Source organism: Pleurodeles waltl, chromosome 8 (genome assembly GCF_031143425.1).
Source record: "Pleurodeles waltl isolate 20211129_DDA chromosome 8, aPleWal1.hap1.20221129, whole genome shotgun sequence".
NCBI lineage: Eukaryota > Metazoa > Chordata > Amphibia > Caudata > Salamandridae > Pleurodeles > Pleurodeles waltl.
In genome coordinates, this window is record NC_090447.1 from 708,432,724 (window position 1) to 708,457,579 (window position 24,856).

Here is a 24,856-nt window from a genome sequence, read left to right on the forward strand (position 1 = left end):
GTCATTTAGCATCTTAATTTAAATCTGCCATGCTAATTTGAATAGAATACCACTTTCACCACCCCACCATCAGAGTTGCTGGCTGGCTAACAGAATTCGCAAAACAAGACAGCCACGGAGGAGTAGCAATAGAAACAAACTAGAAGAGTCACCCAAACATATCAAGAGTGCACTAAGGATGTTAAATTGGCCTGAATCATGGTCATAATTGCAAAAAGGAGAGCTTGATAAAACATATCCAATTATCGTATAAACCCAATAAAAATCTTTATCAGAAATAAATGCTTGGCATTAGACTGTAATGCTCAGAACAGCCCCTAAAGGACATCACAATAAAAAGAGCATTTGTAAGAAATATGGCCATGTTACCATAAAGTCAGCCCCTAGAGGACATAACCCAATGGAAAAAAATGACTCAAGTATTGCAATATGACTATGGCCCATATTTATGGTTTTTGACGCAAAACTGCGCTAGCTAACCAGCCTAGAGTCATTTTCTGACGCACAAGCAGCCACATACATGACTCCTGTCTATGTGAAGGCAGGAGTCATGCCCACCACCCCAATGGGCAGCACAGGGGGCCAGAGTCCCCTGGGCAAGGCCAGTAGACCCAGGGCCAGGCAGGGGGCCCCATTCCAGGGGCCCCCAATGGCACACCTAAAAATAAAAATGAATACTTACATCTCCCTACCCAGAATGGGGTCCCCCAACCTGTTGTGTCCTTCTGGTGTGGGTAGGAGTGTTGTTGGGTTTAGAGTGGGCATCTGTGGGCCCATTCCATAGTGTTTAGCCATGGAAATTGGTCCACAGGTACCCTAACACCTGGACAATGTTAGCACCATTATTTCGGTCCACCTACTCCGTGCACGGTGTTTCTGCGCCGGAGTATAAATATGGCGGTAGGGGATTAACATTATGTTGTGGACGGGAACGCCTACCTTGCATCTAATTAGCACAAGTTAGTTTACCACATCCACGACATGGTGCTAACTTCTATATGTTGACAATAGACGGCTCTAGCCTCAAAATATAAATATGGAGTTAAGCTTGCACCCTTTTTCAGCATAAAAAAATTATTCCAAAACAGCAAAAACCAAGTATAAATATGCCCATATATATTTAGCCCCCAGAGGATATAATACATTACACATTTTCAGGGCTAGCAGGCCTACAGCAATAATATTACAAACAAGACCCTTAAAACACAAACTACTCTCAGCTGTAGAACAAAGGTTCCAGCCATGACAGAGATAAAAAAAAACACTGAATGGAGGGAGTGGTTATTATTTTTGGGTCCCCACTAACCTAGTGTGGGGACACAGAGATGAGCTAGACAGAACGAACAGAGTATGTCATGCTGAATGTTTTGGTGGTGGTTGCATTGTCCTAGGACCACCACAGGCTGAGTTATGAGCAAAAATGTTTTGAAAAAGAATGCTTGCAAAGCATTATGGGGTGACTTTTCCCGAGTGCAGTGAATATTGTTGTTTCGGCTCTCCCGCTGTGCCAGGCGAACCATGTTGGGGATTCCTGTTTTTTTAGTAAAACACTTATCAATTATAAGTGTTTTTGGGAAAGCTATGGAGCGTGAAGGGGAGAGCCAAAAGAAATGACTCTGATTAGGTAACAGTGTGAGCAATGTGACCAGTGCTCCAATACCGCCAATGGAGTTTGCGCTGTTGGTACTGTGAGGGCCATGGGTGCATTGGAGCATGAAGAGTAGAGACAAAACAAATAGTTCATCCACGCTGAAGTATATCGGCCATTGTGTAATTATCCATGCAACATGGTCAGTCTGCGAGGCAGTAACAAAACCGCCCCAAGGAGGGACAAACGTAAAGCAATTAGCAATGACATCAAGGGATTTTTGAAAGGCAAACCCAGGAACAAGTGAAAATGATGGGCGTGAGGTGGGCGTGGTTAAAAGCCCACAATACTTACAGGAGGTCAAAGCGCTTGCGCTCGACTTAAAAATGATATCGCTCAAGAGTATTGGTAAAAACATAAGAACTGGTCTGACTTGGGAAAAGTTTGCCTTCTGGGGCATTTCATAAAAACTGCAGGACATAGTAAAATGCAGGGTATTTTGCGGGGACCTATTATCACAACCACAAGGTACGAGTTTCTGGCCCCTGTTTCTGGCACCGGTGTAAGCTAACAAGAAGATCAATAAATCAAATCGGAACCTAGTTAGCAGAAAACAATCATATCTGCTTTTGATAAAAAGAGAATTTGGGGGCAGATGTATCAACCCATTTTGCAATCTGTAAATTTGACCATTTGCGAATGCAAAGTAGCCTTTCCAGATGTGTGAAAGGAATAGACAGGGCAATTTTAGGGAATCACAATAATTTTTTGTGGTTCCCTAAAATTGCCACTAAAAACAGTGAAATCGCAATGTGCAATTCCCTAAATAGGAAATCGCACATAAGAATTTCCTATTTGCGATTCTCTAAACACATGTAACAAGCATTTCCTAAATGCAAAATGGGCGTTTTAGTACATGCTATTACCATCAGCTTCAAGTTGATGGTAACCAGGTACAATTTTGAAAAACAAATTAAAAATGCATTTTTTGAAGTGCCATGTAGAGCATACACGCCCCTAGGGCATGCATGCGTTTTACAGATGCACAATTTATTTTAGGGGTGCATCAAAGGGGGCCTTAGGCCCCTAGGCACCCTTGGTTTGGCATTTCCTAATTTGCGATTTCCTAATAGGAAATCGCAAATTAGGAAATGCAAAACCATTTGCACCTGTGGGCCGCCTTCAGGTCCATAAGAATGAATGGAGTCTTAATCGCTAATACCGATTCCCTAATAGCAACTGCGATTCTGTAGGAATCGCTATTAGGGAATCACTATTTTGTTACATACAAGTTTGCATTCGCGATTTCTTAAAATTCGCTATTTAGGGAATGCAAAATGGGATTTTGATACTTCTGGCCCATGGTTTTGCAATTAACACTGTTTTTAGCATAAAATGTCTACGTACACAGGGCTTTACTAATGCAGGCCCCTCTCTTTCCATAAGTCTCTGCCTAACAAGTGTTCTTTCGCCCATTTAAAATCTGCTTTGCATATCCCCTCTGGAGTACTGAATAAGTCTCCCTTCCCCTAATTCTGAAAGGAGACACTGATGTACTTTAGCCACTGAATATCTACAGCATGATCAAGGGCTAAGCATTCTTTTAAAATCTCCTTGCTAAGTTTAATGACAGAACTTAACCAAATATCCAACCAGAGTGCACGAGGGCGAAAGGTCAAGGTGTTCATTAAATAGGCTACTCCTAATTCCTCATGTACTGAAAAGATGGGGGTACTTTGTGGAACACACATCAGCCACCTCAAGAACTTATTTTCCACTGTCTGCAGCTCAACCTGGTTAATATATCCCCACATTTTGCTCCCATAGATCACTTCAGAGATGCACTTGGCGCTACAAACTTGCAGGAGGGCACCAATTGGTCTACTGCCCAATCTTGAGGCAAAATTAAAAACCGAGCATTTTCATGAATAAAATCGTCCCTTTTTTTATCAATTAGAGGTGCTAACTTAGTGCCGAAACAAACAACATACCCAAATAAGAAAATACCTTGGTCTCAGGAAAGAAGCAAGATCCTAGGTTGAACTTTGTCGATTTAGTGGAAAGTGGGCCAAAAACCATAACAAAAGATTTCTTCTCATTGACTGATAAATCGAACTCCATCATACATTTAGCAAAGGTTCTTGCAATGAGAAACTCGTAATAGCACCGGTAAGCTACATGACTCCACTTGCAGATAATCAGCTTTTACGTCAACCAAGGCCTCCTCTAAACTGTTAACATACAGGTTAAACAAAAAGGGGGTCAGAATGCATCCCTGACATACTCCTCTTTCAACACTGAAACAACGTGAACCCTGTGGGTCTTTAGAAAGTCAGACTGAGGCCTTGTTATCTCTATGAGGATCTCTTACAAACAAAACTATGTCCTGGCCCATCCAACATTCAACACGACCTGCCGAAATTTTGACTGATAAACCCGATCAAATGCCACCCGAGAGGTCCATAAATTCTAAATGCATGGAATTGGGGTGTGCAACTTTGTATTTGCTTAAGACCTAGTGCAGATTCAAGCACTGGTCTATAGTTGACCTATGTGCCCAGAAACCATACTGGGCTTCAGATAACACTTCATTTATCTTTGCCCATGCAGAAAGTCTATTCAGAAGAATACTTTCTGTGACCGTTACTGCTAAGTCAAGTAGGGATATAGGTCGATAGCAGTGATTACTATCTCTATCCCCCTTTTTAAAAATGGGCACAATAATCAATGAGGCCCATGAATGTGGAGGACCTGCCCTCAGCACAGCATTAAAAAGGACTGTCAAAATAGGATCCCAAACCTGAACATCATCTACGTAGAGGTCAGGCAGTATTCCATCCGGTCCTGGGGCTTTATCTTTTGATCGTTTTTGCACGTGGCCTGCTCCCGTTTGCACAAATTACGACAGGGCCTGACTAAGGCTGGGTCCCTGGGTTTACTGCTCAAAGCTTTCTTAAGATCCCTCAATGCTTTAGAACAGCCAGAGTCAAATCATCTAGGTGACTCATTGTGCTTCTGCGACACGGGTAATTCCAATAAGCTAGATACAGCTTTAGAAATCACTGTAAAAGCCTCCAGAATGTCACATGGATTACTTGTGTTCGATGTACAAATGGCCAATTCCTTTTTACACCTAGAGTAAAGAGATTTTGTAGAAGTTATTAGATATAAACTGAGACCACCTAAGTCTCCTACCCCCACTTGACACCTTCATTGCCGTGGAGAGCAATGGATTGAGATACACACTGGGTTGTGATCACTGAAGATGCTCATTGGTATCCCAAAATCAGAAATGTAAGAAAGAAATGATGCAGAAACAAAGACAAAATCAATAAAAGACTCACAACCCTTACCTACAAAAGTCAGATTAATATCTTTTCTAATCGTGGACATCTTGTCCATTGTGTGAACTAAATGAAATTTATCTAACAGTACATTTAGGTTTGTGCCCTCTTGACTATATTCCAACTGTATACCAGGCATTATAGGGCAACCAACATTTTGATCCCAATTTACCCTCAGATCCCCGCACAAGTGAACGTTAAAATCCCCTGCCACCGCTATGTGTCGCTGACACTTTAAAGTCGTTTAGTTTCCTAACGAAAAATGTCGAAAGTTTGAATGTTACAGACCTCCTGCAGGAGAGGTTTAGCATGATAAAAAAAATGATCAATAATAACTTATCTGAACCTAAAGAGAATGTTATAGCTTGAAAGATGGCAACTCGAGAGGATAACACTTTGAACCTCCCTGTAATTGCCAATGAAACAAAAACAATCAACACCCTTCTCTGGTCAACCCGCCCAGGAGTCTGACGCTGGAAGAAAAAAGTGTTTTAACCCTCTAGGAAATAACTGCGCACAGTAACCAGATTACTGCAAATCCTCTAATAAAGGTCAACAACTCTGAATCATTCAATTTTCCCCATGAAACCTGCAATGTTCCAACTGATAAATCTACAGCCCTTCCCGTTACTGGTGACCATCAGACCTACAATTGGTTCAGGAGAGGGGTCTGTCCCCACTTCACCCCATTGAGTGTTCAATTGCGCTTCCCTTGACAGTCAATCACATGCATCAAATTAAGTTAAAGAGCAAATCTATTCAGAGAAACCAACTCCAATAGGTCAACACCAACTCTGAATTTTCCATTGATTATACCAAGAAACACCAACCGGTGATTTATAGAAAAACCTAACAGGAGTGCCAAGATGGAAGAAGCAGGGCCATTCTGAGGGGGGCACCTGATAGAAGCTAAATCCTCCTTGCCACACATGGTCTGTTGAAATTTATAACCATACAATGAAAATCCAGGTTTTCCTCACCTTTATCAAGCCAGTTGACCGGGCATACCATGTTAATGTAACCTCCAACTTGTGCCCCAAGAACAGTATTAATTCCCAGCCAATGCAAAACTTTATTCCACAGTGGATAAAAACTCTCCAAAATATCAGCCTCAAGTGGAGGCACGTTACCCAGTATTACAACATAAGGCATGGCTTCAGCAGGTAAATTAAGTGATACACTCTCCTTCTCTTCACTGCCACTCTAGTACCACTTTCCAAGTCTTCAACAGTAGCAGGTGCCGCCGAATTGCCAGGGTTACCTGGCCCAACCGGTGAGCAAACTTCCAGAACTGGGTACACAAATGAGGGATACCCCCACCACCTACTCATAGAAGGAGAAGAAGATGTCGGCCCAGGACCCGGGTCATTAAAACCTGGCAAAGATTCAATATGTGGCTCAAAGGGCTCAGAGGACTCCAAGGGCATGGTGGATATGGGAGAGTGGGATAATCTCTGGGTAACCAACATGATTTCTTTATCAATAACGACCACCGCCATTTTAAAAAAAGCATCCATAGTGTTGACCGTATTAATAGGGGCATTAGATGCACCGACAGGGGGGTTACGTTTCCCCATGTCAACCCCAAGGTTGGCGCAGGCTAATGAAATAAATGTACTGAACCGTAGTAGCTCCTCTCTTGAACAAAGTGTTTAGCCTGGGAAAAATCTAATATCGCATGATAAGAAATCTGCTGCAATTACACTAAGTCACTGAGGAATCTGACGGGGTGAGTAAAGCCCAAAAAAAACTCAGTCGTATTGTGCAGAATACAGATAATGAAAGCAAATCCCCTCCCAGCTCTCTTTATGCCAACTAAGGCAGATGAAACACAGGATCAAGACATGCCCTTCCAGCTCTGCTCGTGGTCCAATAAGTAGCAGAGATGGGCCAGCCAATGTTTTGGGACTCCATTAGGTGTATTTTGCTCATGAGCTGCGGCAACCAGCAAAGTACAAGTGTATCAATGCTGACGCCATCTTAAAAAAATAATCATACTAAAAGAAATACATTCCCTGTGACAAACAAATGCTTGGTTGAGCTATAAGCTAAATAAATACATTAGTGCACTGTATGTGGTATGTCTTATTTTGCAAGAGGACCATTTTTGTACTAAAACGATAAATGAAAAACTCCAACGTGATTTTATTGAACATAAGACCTGAATTTAGCAGCTCTGGGGAAGTAGCGGTCCATGGTGCCATTAACAGCTTTGGGAAGGGGGCCCTGTGGCCCCCCCATTAAATGTACATTGACCTGTCCCAGAGAGGAGGCGGTCCCTGGGGCTGAGATTGGCCATGGCAAGGGGACCACATGCACCCCTCCTCCAAATGCATAATAATTTATGCCCCCAGGACCTGGCCTACCCTGGGGATCAACTTTAAACTTGAAGACTGCGCTTGTTTTTTCTTGTTTTTTCTTTTTTTGGCTTGATCAGTGGATCGTCTGCGATTTTCGCAAGGACATTTTTTTAACTAATGCCTTTTGGGTATTCCTATCCTGCCCCCTTCTCTTTTTAATTTTTTTTGTGGGACTCAGCTGAGTACAAATCCCACAATGGTTGCCAACACTTCCTGGCTGAAGTGTTGGCAGCTAATCAGATTTCAGCATGCGATCTGTCTAATCCGCGGAGTGTCTGCGTCCCTAAATTTACAATTTTGTTTTTTCTATACTCAAAAACTACTGAATGGATTTACACCCAATCACAAAAGGGGCTCTTTCTGGAAAAAGAGCTAGCTTTTTGCAATATTTGGTGTAATTCCATCTGGCAGTTCAGGGTGTAGAGTGTCTAAATTCCCCATGGGGAACTGCATGGGGAAAACGTGTTTGGACACCCCTCTCTTTTTCTTGGTCACTGTTTGACAAATCACCTTGAAACTTTCCAAACAGCAGCAGAAGTGAGTGACATAGTAGTTTTGAAAAGGTGAAGATTTATTAAGCTCTGCCAAAATTACTGGCAAAACCAAAAACCCTTTTCCTATGGAAACTAGGTCCTAACTATAACTACCAACTGGAAACAGCCAGTAGGGAAAAAAATACATAACTGATTGGTAGGTGTCCAGTAGGTGGTTTTCTTCCATGCATCTGGTGAGCTGCTCTTATTTATGGCATTCTCCAGTACTTTAGCAGGAGAGTATAGAGATGGGTCACTAATGTTTTAGTTAGTTGGGGTTGGCTGAGGGTTTTTTCAGGAGGGGTTTGATTTCCCCATGTTTCATTTTGTCTGAAAAACTGCTGAGGTGATGGAGGTTTTGAGGATGCTGGTGAGTTCCGTGCTGATGAGGATGGCTCCGAAGTTGAACAGATGGTGGGGGCATGGGTCAGTGGGTGCCCAGGAGTGAATGGATGATATGAAGGCTGAGGGAGATTGAGTGGTGAGCGGTGCCCACATGGAGCTAATGCTGTTGGTGTGCCTGGGGAGTCGAGAGAGCTGAGGTTGGAGATCATAGGTTGGGGGTTGAAGTTGTTGTAGATGGTGGTGATCTTGCTGTGGAAGTAGTCTGAGAGGGTGTTGCAGAGTTCTTGGGAGGGTGGATGGTGTTCTCTGTGGCTGCGGGGTTGGAGTATTGTTTGACTATTTTGGAAAGTTTTTTGTGCAGTGGGATGCTGAATCGATGCAGGTACCGATGGCCCGCTCTCTTTGCCTCCTTGAGTTGTCAGTAGTAGTTGCTTAGGGCCAGTTTGTGGGCTGTTCTATTGGAGGAATTCCTGGTGGATACCAATTGTTTCTCGAGGTTATAGCAGCTGTGTTTGGTGGCTCTGAGCTCCAGAGTGTGCCAGCTGATGTTTGTAGAGGCTTTGTTGGTTCTGGATGGTTTCAGCAGGGCAACTGAGTCAGCGCATTTGGTGATCCAGGAAAAGTTCAGGATGGCTTGGTCGAGGTCGGATGAGGCTTTGGGTTTAGATAAGCTGAGGGCCCACATCCACTGTGATTCAGTTACTCTGTTCCAGTTGCGGTAGTCGGCTCTGTGGTTCTTGGTGGTGCTGTGTTGGGCATCAGTGATGGTGAAGTAGAGGATGCTGTGGTCGAAACAGGAGAGTTCTGTGACATGGCTGAATCTGACTCTGTCGCTGGAGGTAAATGGGGGCGACGGTGTTCACGCTATGTGTGTGGGTATGCCGACCCCTTGGGTGGGGCCTACGTTGCTCAAGTTCTTGAGGAGTGTGGTGGAGTTGGCGCTGTTGGGTTCATCGATGTGGAAATTTAGGTCACCGAGTAGAATGCAGTGGTTGGAGTCGATGGCTAGTGGTGCGATTATGTTGGGTATGGCATCACAGAAGACCAGTCAGGGTCATACGGGTCTGTATACGAGGGTACCTCTTAAGGTAGTTTTGGTGTTGGTTTGTAGTTGGAAATTGAGGTGTGCCTTGAGGGGTGAGGTGTTGCCACTGGTGGTGATGCTTCAAATGGTGTTCTTGAATATGATGACGATGCCCCCGCCATATTTGTGGGTGCGGTCTTTGCGTATGATCTTGTAGCCATCAGGTGTTACGGTGACAATGTCAGGTTTCAAGGAGGGGTTTAGCCAGGTTTTGGTGATGAAGGCTACATCTGGTGAGGAGAAGATGATGGTGTCCCAGATTTCTGTGGTGTGTTTTCAGAGGGATCTGGCGTTCAGCAGGATACATCGGAGAGGTTCCGGGTTGACCCTGGTCCTCCAGGTGAGTGTGTAGCCTGGGGTCCTGTATAGGCTGGCTGCTCGTGCTGCAGAAGAAGTGGCAGTTTCGGCAGGTGAAGGGTCCTTTGGTAGCACAAGGGGAGGTGGTGCATCAATTGTTGATGTGCTGCCTAGGATTCAAGGCTCTGAGCTACTCAGTGGAGTAGCGGTGGGTGGCTGAAGGGCCATGGTTTCTGGCACTGGGCATTGACAGGCGCAGACAGGCTTTCCTTTGGCGTGCTGATGGTGCGCCAACTGCAGCCTCCATTAAATAGGTACCGAGGGCAGGGAGGGGCACTGGGTGGCAGGAGGTGGGAAACAGTGGGAGGAGGGAAATGGGGAGAGAGGAAAAAGAGCAGAAAAGGCAAGCAGGGCAAAACGAGCAGAAAAGAGGGAAAAAGGAACAGAAAAACAAGCAGAAAAGAGAGGGAAAGTGCAGAAAAAAAGCAAAAAAAAGGGGAATATGGTGCAGAAAGGGAGCAGAAAATGGTGAAAACAGAGCAAAGAACTAGCAGAACAGAAGAAAAAAAGAGCAGACAAATGAGCAGAAACCACGCAGCAGAGGGTGACAGTGGGCAATATGGACAGGAGACTGTCACAGGGAGAGCTGGTGCAGGGACCTGCTCAATGGGGTTGCAGTGTGGCCTCCATTAAGTAGGTCCTGGAGGGAGGGTGGGGCGCTGGTTGGCGGGAGGAGGGAAATGGGGGAGAGAAGAGAAGGAGCAGAAAAGGCAAGTGGGGCAAAAACTAGCAGAAACAATTGAAAATGGGGCAAAAATCAAGCAGAAAAGAGGGGGCAAAAGGTGCAGATAATTAGCAGAAATGAGGCGAAAAAGGTGTAGAAAAGAGGAGAAAAAGGTGCAGGTATCAAGAAAAGAGTGAAAACTGAGCGAACATTTAGCAGAACAGAAGATAAAAGGAGAGGATAAACGAGCAGAAACCAGGCAGCAGAGGCTGGCAGTGGGCAAGCTGGACAGGAGACTGTCACGGGGGAGCTGGCATGAGGACCTGCTCTAGTTTAAGAAGTATCTGTGTGTCATTTGCAAAGTTATATCATGTGAGCTGAAATTCATTGATCTTTGCCGGTAATTACTTTATGTAGATGTTTAAAAGCATGGGTGAGATGATAAATCCTTAAGGGACCCCTGCTTCTTCTAAAGTATGGTTTGGATGAGAAATGGAGAGTATGGATGACATTTATCCTGGTTTGAAGATAAGATGTTATCTATTCGAGAGCAGTCCCCTCTGTTCTGGCTTTGTAGAGCGGATTAGAGTGTCATGGTCAATGGTGTTGATTTTTCTTACTGGTAGCAGATGTAGTTAAAAGAATGTTCTTGAGCATTTGTGATGGACAAGGATCAAAAGGGCAGCCGGATGGCCTGGTTGCTTTGACCAGATTCCGATATACACTTTGTGATAGTTGTTTGAAGTAATGCAGAGTCATGGGATGAGCTTCTTCTGTGAACTTAGGTTTAAGAAATTCAGTGAGAAATTTATAACATTCTTTATTTCAACATTCGGCATTTTGAATTCTGTCTCACTAGTATCTTTTTTTGTGTTTTTGATTGTTGACTTGTATAGTCTGTTGGGTTTTGTAGGTGAACTTTTTCTTACTATTTGTTTTGAACCAGGTGCATTGCAGCTTTTCAATTTGTTGTTTTATCTTTTTTAGTTCTCCATTCCTCCAAGGTACTTGTTTTCCTTTGTCCTGTTTCATTGTTCTTAGTGGTATCAGGATATCAAACGCTTCCTAGAGCCATTCAAAGTTTTTGAATGGAATTTATTGTGTCGAGATCTGTGCTGGAATTTAGTTGTGTTTTTAAGTATTCACAATTGAGTTTGTTCCACGGTCAATAGGTAGGTACATGTATGGTGGCCTTAGGTATGTTGATTTGTGGTATTTTGAGTTGGAAACTTACCAGATGTTGATCCGACCATGTGACTGAAGTAATATTTTGAATGGTAACTAGCTTTGGATTTGCCAGAATGACACCTAGGATGTGTCCAGTGATGTGTATGAGTTTGTGGACGATGTGATGTAGGTTCCGCGTGTCTAGGCCAGATTATAGTTCTTGGATGCGAGATGGATGGATGGATGGGTTTGTCCAAACATATGTTTAGGTCACCAAGGATGCATTGGTTGGTGTGTAGTGTCATAAGGTTTGAAAATGTGTCTAGAAACCTGTCTGGGAATGTTGGATTGCTCGCAGTGGCCTGCAAAGTAGGAGGCGGTTACAGGAGGGAGTTGGTGTAGGGTTGCATCTGGTCATGAGGGCTTCACAACCTTGTATGGAAATGTCATAAACTTTGGTGAGAGGTATTGTTTCCTTGAATAGAACAGCTTCTCCACCTCCTTTTTTCCTGTGTGACTTTACATGACAGTTTGAAAGCCTAGAGGAGCGGCTTCATTCAACACTGGAGCCATGTCACCTCCTAACCATGATTCAGTTATGAAGAGTTAGTCAGGTGTTGTGTCAGTGAGTAGGTCATAGATGTGGTGCTTGTTTTTAGAGAGTGATCAAGCATTTAATAGTATGTAATCCAGAGACTGTGTTTTGGTTGTGGTGTGATTTTGTTTGCTAGAGGAGTAGTATTCTATTGCTAGTGTATTATTAGTGTTGGTATTAACTGTATGAAGGTAGCCATAATGTTGTTTGTCTGTATCATAATCCTCGTAACTGTATGAAGGTAGCCATAATGTCTGTATCATAATCCTCATTTAGCAGGTTTAGAAGGCACTGTGTTGGGTCTGTCTGTATAGGAGGTGGAAATGGTAATTGATAGTGAGTTGAAGAACTGTGTTGTTTTCGGAGAATAGCGTTGTTGTTTAAAAGACATGGATATGGATTTGAGTGATTTTCTTTTAGGACAGCATCCAATAAAGAATAAAAGATTAATAGCTACAATAATCCATGCAGCTTCAAAGAAAGAACAAGCAAACTCTGAGAGAGAAGCTGCAGAGAGAATTAGAGAAGCGGTTGGGGAAATAATGTAAATCACTTTCAAAGTTATTACCAATAGCTTTCAAATATATTCTAGACATATTTATACTGTATCTACTATTACCTCCTCTACTTTAAATCTGTTGCAGGAAGGCTTGAATTCTTCACAACCTAGACAAGGTCAAAGCATGTACTAACTCATTGGTCCACTTAAGGTGGGTACTACAAACACTTAAGGCACATATGGCGTCTTGATGACTGATACATGATATAGCTATCGTTGTTACTTAAAATACAAGACAAATAACCATTCCTAAAAAAAGAGGCATCCTATCATTGCCTCTCAGTCGAACAGAGCACGCCTCTTTCTATCACTGAAGACGTATATATTCTGCAGGTGCTGCATGTGGTAATTACTGCCTCTATTACTGCTTTTCATTGCTATCACTGCCAGAAACATACATTTTTTAGATGCTATGAACATATGCTTAATACTTTCCTGCAATGTGTTTTACTGATAGCTTGTGAACTCCTCGCAAAATCTGTTCCTTTGATTTCTTCTTATCACACACTGTTAACAAATGGTAGCAACGATATTCATACAATTTAATCCTGTTGTGAATTAGCCAAAGGTTGTTTGTATTTGTTAACTGTTAAAACAAAATTATGAAATAGTGCAGAATTACATTTTAAGGTCCTACAGTGATGGTCTTTCAAAGTGTCCACGGCCAAAAAGCAATATGATAAGTAATGTGGCTTGATAAATTAAATAACCTCAGGGCAATTCTAAATCAGAAAGTGGTACCATTGACCTCTGAGATTGAGACTTTTCTCTCCAAACACCCCATTCTTCTTCTAAGATCCAGCCATTCCTGAAAACTTAAATTCCAAAACATTTGCTCATCTATTGCACACTATGGGCCAGATGCAGGAAACGGATAGCGACTCGCAAACGGCAAAAATTGCCGTTTGCGACTCGCTAATCGCGTTTCCCTATGCAGAAATGCATATTGTGAGTCGGTTCCGACTCGCAATATGCATTTCAGAATCGCAAATAGGAAGGGGTGTTCCCTTCCTATTTGCGATTCGGAGTGGTATGCAATACCATTTGCGACCGCATATGCGGTCGCAAATGGTGTCGCAGTTACCATCCACTTCAAGTGGATGGTAGCCCACTCGCAAATTGGAAGGGGTCCCCATGGGACCCCTTCCACTTTGTGAATGGACCCACAAATATTTTTTCAGGGTAGGTAGTGGTCCAAGGGACACCGTTCTGCATTGGAAATTGCGACTTGCAATTTGCGAGTCGCTCCGACTCGCAAATTGCAAGTCGCAATTCCCAACTGTGCTACATCTGGCCCTTTGTTTGGCTGGATGAGGCTCAGCCGCCTAAAGCTGAACTCTGAAAAAACTGAAGTCCTCATCCTCGGCAACACCCCGTCCGCCTGGGACGACTCCTGGTGGCCCACGGCCCTCGGCACCGCACTAACCCCCGCAGACCACGCCCGCAACCTCGGCTTCATCTTGGACCCCCTTCTCACCATGACCAAGCAAGTCAACGCCGTGTCCTCCGCCTGCTTCCTCACCCTCTGCATGCTCCGCAAGATCTTCCGCTGGATCCCCGCCGACACCAGAAAAACCGTGACCCACGCCCTCGTCACGAGCCGCCTGGACTACGGCAACACCCTCTACGCTGGGACCACCGCCAAACTCCAAAATCGCCTGCAACGCATTCAAAACGCCTCAGCCCGCCTCATCCTCGACGTACCCCGCAACAGCCACATCTCCGCACACCTGAGACACCTGCATTGGCTCCCAGTCAGCAAAAGGATCACCTTCCGACTTCTCACCCACGCACACAAAGCCCTCCACGACAAGGGACCGGAATACCTCAACAGACGGCTCAACTTCTATGTCCCCACCCGCCCCCTCCGCTCCTCTGGCCTCGCACTCGCCGCCGTCCCTCGCATCCGACGCTCCACGGCGGGTGGGAGATCTTTCTCCTTCCTGGCGGCCAAGACCTGGAACTCCCTCCCCACCAGCCTCAGGACCACCCAGGACCACTCCGCTTTCCGGAGACTCCTAAAGACCTGGCTGTTCGAGCAGCGATAACCACCCCCTTTGTCCCTAGCGCCTTGAGACCCGCACGGGTGAGTAGCGCGCTTTATAAATGCTAATGATTTGATATCAAACACACTGTCATTATCCATGCTTTTAAAACTTTCAGATCTGACTTGCTTACTGGCTTCACATACATTTTTGGAATCATCCATTCTTTTGTTTGGTTTTGCTTTTCAAATCTGATAGAGCATCAACAATCATTCTGCGTGGGGTGCGCTAATTTTATTCTTCTGAAAAAATAAGATCAACATGTATGGCAATGCACCCTTTCCACCTGAATGTCATTTGTGATGTAGAGCCATTTTGTTCTGTCTTGTCAGAGAGCATGCTCGCTAAGCTAAATGCACACTGAACTCTGTCTTTTTGCAGATTTCAACCTCCTCTAGGAAGAACCATGTTTCAACGCTTGAACTGTTTTCAAACTGTTATCTTGATTATTCGGTTGGAACACAAACTGTGCTTCCTGTTGATTGTTAGGAACTGACTCAAACAATCAGACAGCATCAGGGGTTCTGCAATGCAAGGTAATTGCCCATCATCAAAGCGGCTGTGTTTCAATCTTCACTTTTGCTGACTCATGTGCCGATATGTGTGGGATCGGCAATCTCATCATTTTCACACACATTCAGTGTTGCTAAGTTAGGGAATTAATTTTAATATAGCTTTTAGAATATTTAGTGAGGAAAGGAGTTTGAGATCTCCCTAATAAATAAATAAACCTGCGGTCTCACAGGACTGATCGTTGCCTGGAATGCACATCCTCATTTAATGCACATGTTTTGTGGGGTACAGTCCGCTAGATTCCCTGTCTAACCCTATTAAATTGGGTTTAAGTCTGTGCTTTTGATGGAGTCTGTGTGTCTAAAACAGGGCAGTGTTTTGCTAAGGTGCAAAAACCGTATCAAGTAGGTGGTTTACATACTCTAAACAGGTGCACCAAATTGGATGCCCAGCACAAAATACTTTTAGGGGAGAACAGATCAGGTCGTTTGCTAATCAATACTGAGTCCTGGTGAATGGTTCTTAACATTAGTGTACAGCAAAGAGCCAAAAGTAACTAAAATACCCTTATCATCCATCTTGGTTTGAATGCCTCAGTTACAATCCACTTAATTGTTTTTAACTAGCTACAGATGACAGAGGTCTAGCCCTCATGATAAATGAATGGTCTATAAGATGGTGACCTGAGATTCACAAATGCCTAAATCCACGTAGAGATGAACTTTCAATAAGTTCATCGAAATTGTAGTGCAAGTTGAAGTTGCTAATCCCTCTCTAGTTGCCACCTTCGAAAAACTACTTAAATTAATTTCTAAAGCACTTTCACCTCACTTAAAAAAGTGGTAACAAATAGAAGCAGCAATAAGATAGGAAACCCAAACTGATTCGATAAAGAATGCTTCAAAAAAGAGAATTAGCCTTGTTTTTTCAACCCTGACACACATTTATGTGAGGTGAAGAGGACTTAAAATTAGAGAAAATGAAATATAACATTTAAAATAATTTATTACAAAGCTTAAAACCATCTAAAAAATGCTTTGAGAAAAAGACCCTCGGAGGTTCTGGGAACTAATCAAATGAGGATGCAATGACCCACCTATAAATCCAGAGACAGAGATAGGACAGGCTGATTGGCTAACCCTTTTTTCAGCACTTTACAAATGTAACAACCAGGAAGACCCAGCATCACCCATGCAAGGGAAAACAGATAGTAATAATGAGTCAAGAAAGGACACATTACACAATAACTATTCTTCCTCACAAATAATCAAGTAAGGGGTGACTAGTGCCATTCACATCCAAAAGCCAAACAAAGCTCCAGGCCCTGCCCATGTCCCCTCAGATGTCTGCTGCGTATGGGCCCTAGCCATATATGTAATTGTTAATGCAGTTTAGAAATTCGGCCAAGCACCATGATCTTGGAAATAAGTTATAATAAAATCAGTCTTTAAGAAAGGATCCCAGGAAATTATAATCCATTCTCCTTGCTTAACGTAGAAGTGAAAATATATAGTAACATACTCGTTGAGCATTTACAAGACTAGGCAGAGCAGAAGTAATCTTTGGTTAGCTTCCAAGGAGGCTTCAGTAAAGGTATAGGTGCCATAGAAAAGGATTTTTTTTTTTGATAATCACTAAACATCTCAAAATTATAAAAGACCCCTGAATTTGGCCTTTAATGATCTAAAAACAGCTTTCAGTGCAATCAATTGCCCCCTTCTCTGGGCAACTCTGCAGAGATAAGGCACACCAGATTATTTGTTGCGAGCTCGGAAAAGTCTGTACTATCTGACTACATCCGGAGTAAGGTATGGTTCAGCAGGAGAATGCGCAAATGCTTTCCCAATCAATGTAGAGGTGAGGCAGGGTTTTGTATTTGCCCCTTTGTGATTCATACTCTATATAAATACTGCGGGCACCTTCCTCCTTAACCTAAAGCTCAACATAGCAACTTTGGGTAAAGAAAGAAGTCCACTTCTCTTTTTTGTTGTCCTGTTAGCACAGACAGAGCTGGATAGGCAGCACATTTTGAAGGTCTTTGAAACAAACTGTGGAAAAAAAACCGATAGTCAATGCAAACAAAACAAAGATTTTGCTATTGACTTTGCCAATTGGATTGGGGTGGTGAGTGGGAGGGCTGGTGAGGGTGGTGAACAGGGGCGGTGAGTTGGGGTGGAGAACAGGACACTATTCTGTGACTCAAGTTTAAATTCTGGCACTTTTGTTAAACATACCATCTCATCTAATGAGACACTTTATGTTGATGAGAAGAGAAAACCTAATTGTTGCAAATTATTTCCTGCAGTGCTCCTTTTTGGTCAAGAAAATTTTGAAGTATGGGTAAACTAAAATCTCACAAAACATAGTAAATGGACAAAAGTATCTGCAGACCACATGTATAGCGGAAGGCTTTATTGCGGAAGAATATAGGGCCAGATGTAGCAAATAAAAAATGTGCGAGTTGCAAAGTGCGACTGCAACTCGCTATGGGGTCGCAATGACCCACCTCATCAATATTCATAAGGTGGGTCGCAAATTGCGGCCACATAGCGAGTATAGGCACTCGCAAACATGGAGGCCTGTGTCGTCAGCAGACCTCCATGTTCGTGACTGCTTTCAATAAAGCAGTTTTTTTTTTTTTTAAGTGTAGCCCGTTTTCCTTAAAGGAACCTTTAGTTTCGGTTTTTTTTCAGGGCAGGTAGTGGTCCCTTGGACCACTACCTACCCTGAAAAAATATTTTTGGGTCCATTCACAAAGTGGAAGGGATCCCATGGGGACCCCTTCCAATTTGCGAGTGGGTTACCATCCACTTGAAGTGGATGGTAACTGCGACACCATTTGCGACCGCGTACACGGTCGCAAATGGTATTGCATACCACTCAGACTCGCAAATAGGAAGGGAACACCCCTTCCTATTTGCGATTCCGAAATGCATATTGCGAGTCGGTACCGACTCGCAATATGCATTTCTGCATTGGGAAACCCGTTTAGCGACTCGCAAACTGCAATTTTTGCCATTTGCGAGTCGCTAAACGTTTCCTACATCTGGCCATAAGTCTTTAGACAACGGTCAGTGCTACAGATTTTGGTCACTAAACCTTTGCTTATCTTAATGGCAGAGAGAGTGCATGCATTAGTCACTGGCTGCTCAGGTTGTAAAGTCTTTTGCTAAGTCATCAAGCAACCAATGTATTTATGTTATTCATTTCTGAATAGTTTTTAGCAAAGAGTAGAAGCTACTAAGAAGTCTCACTCACCCTGCTGACCCGACCCATTATTTAAATTAACAAGAAGCAAACTTGTGAGCCAAACCACTCCACAAGTACTGCACCTACATATTGAACCATTTGAATAGACCTTTATACAGATTTAAAGGCAGGCCACCATAACTGTCAAGTGGATACATGACACATGCTACATCTTCAATGAGTTGGGGCTCTTTAGCAACCGACAATTAGCATGTTGCAATTTTTAGGCCCTATACAACAATATTAAAAGCGATACTAGAGGTCCCAGAATGCAACCTAATGTTAAAAAGCCAGCGCTGTTTGAACGTTTTGCATATAGCATTGTCAGTTAAAATTGGATGTCTCTGGTTGGAGCAGAAGCAATGTGTTGGCATGTACATGTAATGCCCTGCCTGCCAGGAACATATGAGTGTGTGGGAAGCAGCTGCGATGCATGCCACAGTTTGAGCTCAGTTTAGAGATGCATGACAGCTGAGGGTTCGGAGATAAAGAGGGCTCATTAAGGAGGTAGGTGAGCTCACTCACCAACTGCAATATCCACATGACTGCAGAATGCTTTTTGCAACTCAGAAGCATCAGTTATCAGCGGGCTTTAGTCTCAGCTCCTGCAACCAGCGGCACACTTGGAGCTGCTAAGCGCAGCAGCAGCCGGTACTATATCAAAGTGGCAGGGCGAGCGAAGTGCCCACACCGTACCAAAAATAAATAGTTAAAACAGTACACAAACACAAGCATGCACATTAAAAACCCATGCATGCATTGCATTAAAATTAAGAATAAAACAATTGAAATTACCCGGGCTGTGTCCTTACAAATCTCCAACCGGCACAAGTGGAAAAGGAAACTTCCCTAAGCAACCTTTGTGGTGCTCTCATGCTGGTAATCAGCATGAGAGCAGCACCAGCATTGGATGGAGTGGGCCGGCCAGACACTCTTTCATGCCCTTTAGGCCTGTGCTTGGTCTTCACCCAGCTGTCCAAGACAGCCGGGTGTAGATCTTCAAAGTGTGCATGTAAGTTTGGCAAGCACAAGTCTGCCAGCCAAACTCACATGCACACTTTTCACTGTCTGGCCAGCACTGCTGTAGTCCTCTGTTCAAAATAGGACACTCCCTTTATTTCTTCTGCCTCTGGGGCAAGCTGACAGCTGTGGCGCACTATGTGAAAAATAAAATGGCAATGAAATAATATGATTGGCATTTTATTCTTCACGTGTAGCGCAGCTCGCAGTGGGTGGGGTGGGGTCGCTCCCCAGCCCTCGAGGAGAAACCGCTGCTGGCTAAGTGGCCATCCAACTGATTGTTGGGAATCTCTGCTGTGCACATGAACACAGAACTCACCAGAGTCACATGCTCACATTCTTTTGGGGCAGGATGTTTACCAGACGTTACTTGTGAGAGGTCAGGAAACAGAAACAAAAGTAAAATACAAATCAGGACTTTACTAGCAGGCCACTAAGGGAGGCGTGATCAGAATGGCGCTACAATCTCGACACTAGAATTTATTTTTCTTCCGAAAATGTTCCGTTGATTGCACTGTGATTAATGCTCTGTCGGATCCTACCATGGCCAGGACAGGAACTCGTTCCTAAAGACATGCGTTGAGAAGTTTGAATCTGCGAACGTCAATAATTGTTTTTTTTTTCATGCATCTCAGAAAAGTAGAGGTTGGGGTGGAATATGAAAGCAACAACCTAATGGATATGCACAGATAAAACTGTCACAAGCTGGGTGGGTAGAGAAGAAACAGGGACAGGTCAAATGAGGGGAGAAGAAACTGACACAAGGCTGGGTGGAGGGAGATGAAACAGGGAGGAGGTGGATGGTGGGGGAGATGTAAAGGACGGAGGCAGGGAGGTGGGAGAGAAAATAAGCAACATGGGCAGGGAAAAAAACACAAGCACTCATATGGAGTGCTTGAAATAAAAAAAAAGTCGCTACAAAAACGGGAGCAGTGGATGGCCACAAGTACTTGGTCCATTCTCCAGGGGAGGGACTACCTCAAGAGGCTACATGATGCACGCATACCCTGTAAAACAGAAAAGAAGCAAACAAGATTGATGCTGAAGCTAACCAATTGTATGCTAAAGGTGGGCTGTAGCCAACTAACTTTAAACAAAATGTTTCAGAGACAGCGCGTGCGCAGTGCATGCACTGTGCATGCACTGTCTATGCTAGACCTAAATATGGAGGACTCCTAAGTAACCCCATCTTAAAGGTGTATAAAATAAGAACAGTTTTATCAGCAGTTTAGGCACAGAATTGTTGGGGTTACAAGAAATCTAAAGATCTCCAAAAGATTGGAAGTTGTATCCAAAGAACCCTGTTAAATCGAGGCTCAGGGCTTTCCATAGAAGCCCTGGGGCTCATACTCGGCCTCAAAAGCATTGAACATGTAATGCAGTTGAAACCTGTGCTCTTGTGGCTTAGAATGTGGTGACATCCTGCAGCAAATACATTGTCAACTTCATTGATGGACTTAATAACAATAGATGGCTCTGCAAAAAAGACCGCGTTTAAGTAGTAGAGTATCATGCCCTGTAAAGAAGGACTGTCTCTTTGTGGACACACTAAGAAGACATTCTTTTCTGCATTGCAACTGCATAGCACCTAGTGAGATAGAAGTAAGAGGGATATGGACTCAGAACTTTCCCACATTGGATGCCATATGCAAGCAGTATTTCTGCATTTAGCACAAGACACCTAACAATATATGTTCTATTTTCAGATCTGTATTTTTACGATATTTTTGTATATATCTTTAACTCGATATTTTTAAATTACCAGAAGATAGAAAACACTTAAGGTTAGCAAGACTGTGGTTCAAACTACATCTTGGCCCAATGATACCACTAACTTACCCATCGATTGGGATGCACCTATCAAAGCATCCATGATTTAGGGACAAATGGGCATATTATGTTTCTTCTTTATAAAAAATGTGCCTATGGTTGTAATTTTATCTGTAGTTGACATAATCTGTTGTTATGGCTTGGATCTGAGTATGATAAAGATTTGCTCATTTGAAGGTGTGGAGTAAAGTAATGTAGAAAGTGTGCCAAATGAATCCCAAACTTGAGGGCCTGGATCCCAAAAGCTTTTTTGAGGTTGGGTCTTAACAGTTTGTGATCCTCTCTTTGGTTCCTAATCCAAGAAGCAGCTCGTAATTTAGGAGACATGTACACAGAAAAAAGGGAACAGTATTTGGTGCTAACTAATGATTTTGCAGCATCACAAAGGTACATAGTAGCCTTGCTTTTTATTACATAAATACATATTGTAACAGGAATGTGGGACCCCAGAATGTGAGGGCCTTGGGCACACTGCCTAACTGCCCCCCGTGACTGCCCTGGCTTTAAAATATGTTTGTACAAGTGACATAAAAGAAAACAATCAGAATAGCTACAGCATACATAAAACATTGCTTACAGTCTGTACTTGTTCCTCTTGAATTCCAAAGCTGCTGGCAGAGGTACTTTCGATAGTTGGCTCTTGGGGTGCTGGGATGTTGGCTGCTGCATCTAGCAAGAGTAAACATGTAAACATCAGTAATAGAAACAAAAAGACATTAGCAATATATGGCAGGCCTCTGTCTAGAATTACACAGTCAGCGAAAAGCACTTGTTGGAATGTACCCAGAGCGATTGTCAGTGAGTGATGAAGACCATTTGCAAGCATTCCTCCATCACCCTTTGAGTGTTTGATGTAATGCTCAAGGCTATGCACAAACATGGGTCCCTTGCTTGCTTTGCCAAAGGATTTAATGTATATCTCGCTGACAAGGCCTAGTTAGCAGACGCCTGTCTGGAGTTGCTTGAGTTCGCTTGTGGAGGGAGCGTCACCTGGCAGTATCTTATGGATTGTTCCCATGAGAAGCCGGGTCAGTACTGATCTGCATGTGGCAAGACTCTGTTTAGAATAGCACAGTGGGCAAAAACACAATGGGTTAGAATACTAACCAGAGTGACTAGCAGTGGTTTACACTATTCCCAAGCATTCTGTGCATTACCTTTTATGTGTTTTATCCGAAGAACTACTATCCCCATGGTCAACAAGCCCCTCCTGCACATGGCAGAATTCCAGTGATTTCCCTATCTGCCTGTAACCGCCCCATTGAGAAGGTCATGTCTTGGTTTACCTAAATCCCTAAGGGCATTGACAAACTAGTCTCATTCTTTTGGCCTCAGGGAGGCCTCGAAATTCCTTCTGGCCTGATGCATATTTGAGATAAGCCTGGATAAACCCCTAAGATACCGATAGGCAGAGACCAGGAAAGGGGGCGTCTATCAGTTCCAAGCCAGCAGGGCATAAAACCACCTTTAACAATTAGTAGTTAGCACCCACTGCTTCATGACAGCAACACATACAACTGTAGTTATATACCACCCAGTAACATACTGCAGCAGAGAAGACTAGAGAGAATGACGTGCACCCTCCAGTATATATAGGGGTAAAGATGTACTGCCTATGCATTGGTAACCATGAAATGATTGTTTCATGCAGGTGACAGGGCAAGGTTTTAGTGTTCAGTTGCATGCTTTAAACATTAACAACAGCTGATTTAGAGCAGCATGAAGGATCGTTGGTTAGGACCATATTTAGGCCCATATTTATACTTTTTCAGCACCGCATTTGCACCGCTTTTTGACGCAAAAGCGGTGCAAACTTACAAAATATAATTGTATTTTGTAAGTTTGTGCCGCTTTTGCGTCAAAAAGCAGCGCAAATGCGATGCTGAAAAAATATAAATATGGGTCTTAGTCTATTACTCTTTAAGCCAATACATTTGCATAGCTTTAACATTTCTATTGCTGACAGGGGCTAGATGCCTATTTTCAGCACAGTTTCTCTTTATTGCCATCCAGGGGCTTCGGTATGAGCAAAGTTGATGGTTCTTCCATTGTGCCACTTCTTGCACAAAGCCACTGAGCTAATGGGAGGAGTTTAGAATGTATAATACAAGAACTCGTAAACTGAGAAGGTAAAGTTGGCCCTGTCTAGGTGAAGTGGCTTGTTTGATTTCAAAGGCTCTTCCATTTGAAGTATTTATCTATCACCATGGGTCTATCAAAGGTATGCCTCTGGGACTCCATTAGGGTGAGAAGCAAGTTGCTTTCAGAATATGTCTTCAATTTCCATTTCTCTTTTAATATTTGTTCAATCTTTTCATGTCTTGACATAGCTTTGTGAACTCTCTTCTAGTGATTACTGGTCAAATGCTTGTTGGGGTTGGTACCTTTGTAGGGAGTACTCTGTTCTATTCATGAGAACATGTATTTGGTCCCTAGAGCTAATCCGTTCTGGAGACGTTTCTTCAAATGTGTCTGTTTATGCTTGCTTTCAAAATCAGTTGCTTAATTCTGCTGGATCTCACAGCTTGTTCTCCTAGGTTTATACAGTATTGCGGCTCAACTACTAAGAATCACCAGTATTATTTCCCATTTCAATGGGGCTGTCACTTAGCCATGAGAATTCCTAAAATAGAACCTGACCATTCCTTCTTTCAATTTACCTAATCTCATCAGGTTTTTGAGGTGAAAGATGCTCATATCACAAAATACCTGACACTGTCAATCAGGTGAAATGAACAGTAGGAGGAGGACATCATGTACTGAAAAAGTTATACTGTAGTTTTGTTGCAGTTTTACAAGTTATACTGAATAGTATATTAATTCGGTCTATTATAAGTGGGGTTTCAAGGCCATAATCTGAACAAATTGCTGCAGACAAACTGCAGAAGAGACATTTGAAAACCATAAAGTAATATTGCCCGCCCTTTCCCAGTAAACAACATCCCCTGTAACACCCAGGGCCCATAGGCAAATCATTGCTATTATGAAACAATTTCAATGTAGAGAGCCTGACAAGGAGCTACTGCAAATTACTGTGTAATTTGGAAGTCTCACTACATATTTACACTAGAAATTCTAAGTTGAAAGGAACAATCTGATGTGGTAGTGAACCAAGAGTTAACCATATAAATGATCCAAATGACTAATGCCCCAGAATCTGAGGCAGTTATTTAAAATGTATTGAAATTGGTCGAATGCCAAACCTTGGTGGACGCAGATGTACTGTCTGCCCCATTTAAAGTGTGTAAATGGATATAAGCTCTAAATAAGACAGATGGGATATCCAGTTATTTTTCACTGATATCCCATTTAATAATGTAAGGGCGTGGAGCAGTTATGGATTGAAAAAGAGACAGATTCTGTATATAAGTGAGACTTCAATGAAAATCTGACAACGGGTTTGTCTAGCGTCCCAGGTCAGGGAAGTCAGTCACTGGCAATCACCTACAAAAGTGGTCCCCATTGACTCCACTGGAATATCTGTGAGGTAGTTAAGTTCAAAGATAGAACTCTCTCACCCTCTTCTGGTAGAAGAGAGAATGTGAAGTTTCAAATAAGACTGGCAGTTGGTGGAGAGGAGGGCTGATGGATGATGACAAAGAG

At 43.1% G+C, this 24,856-nt stretch overlaps 1 protein-coding gene across 1 annotated transcript in view; it reads right to left on the reverse strand.

Annotated features, from left to right (window-relative positions):
* Positions 1–24,856, reverse strand: part of IMPG2 (interphotoreceptor matrix proteoglycan 2) — a 658,631-nt gene that overhangs the window by 265,578 nt on the left and 368,197 nt on the right. Inside the window, exon 8 of the mRNA XM_069203500.1 lies at positions 21,831–21,922. Coding sequence (XP_069059601.1) covers positions 21,831–21,922 — 92 coding nt within the window. The remainder of the gene's footprint in view (positions 1–21,830; positions 21,923–24,856) is intronic.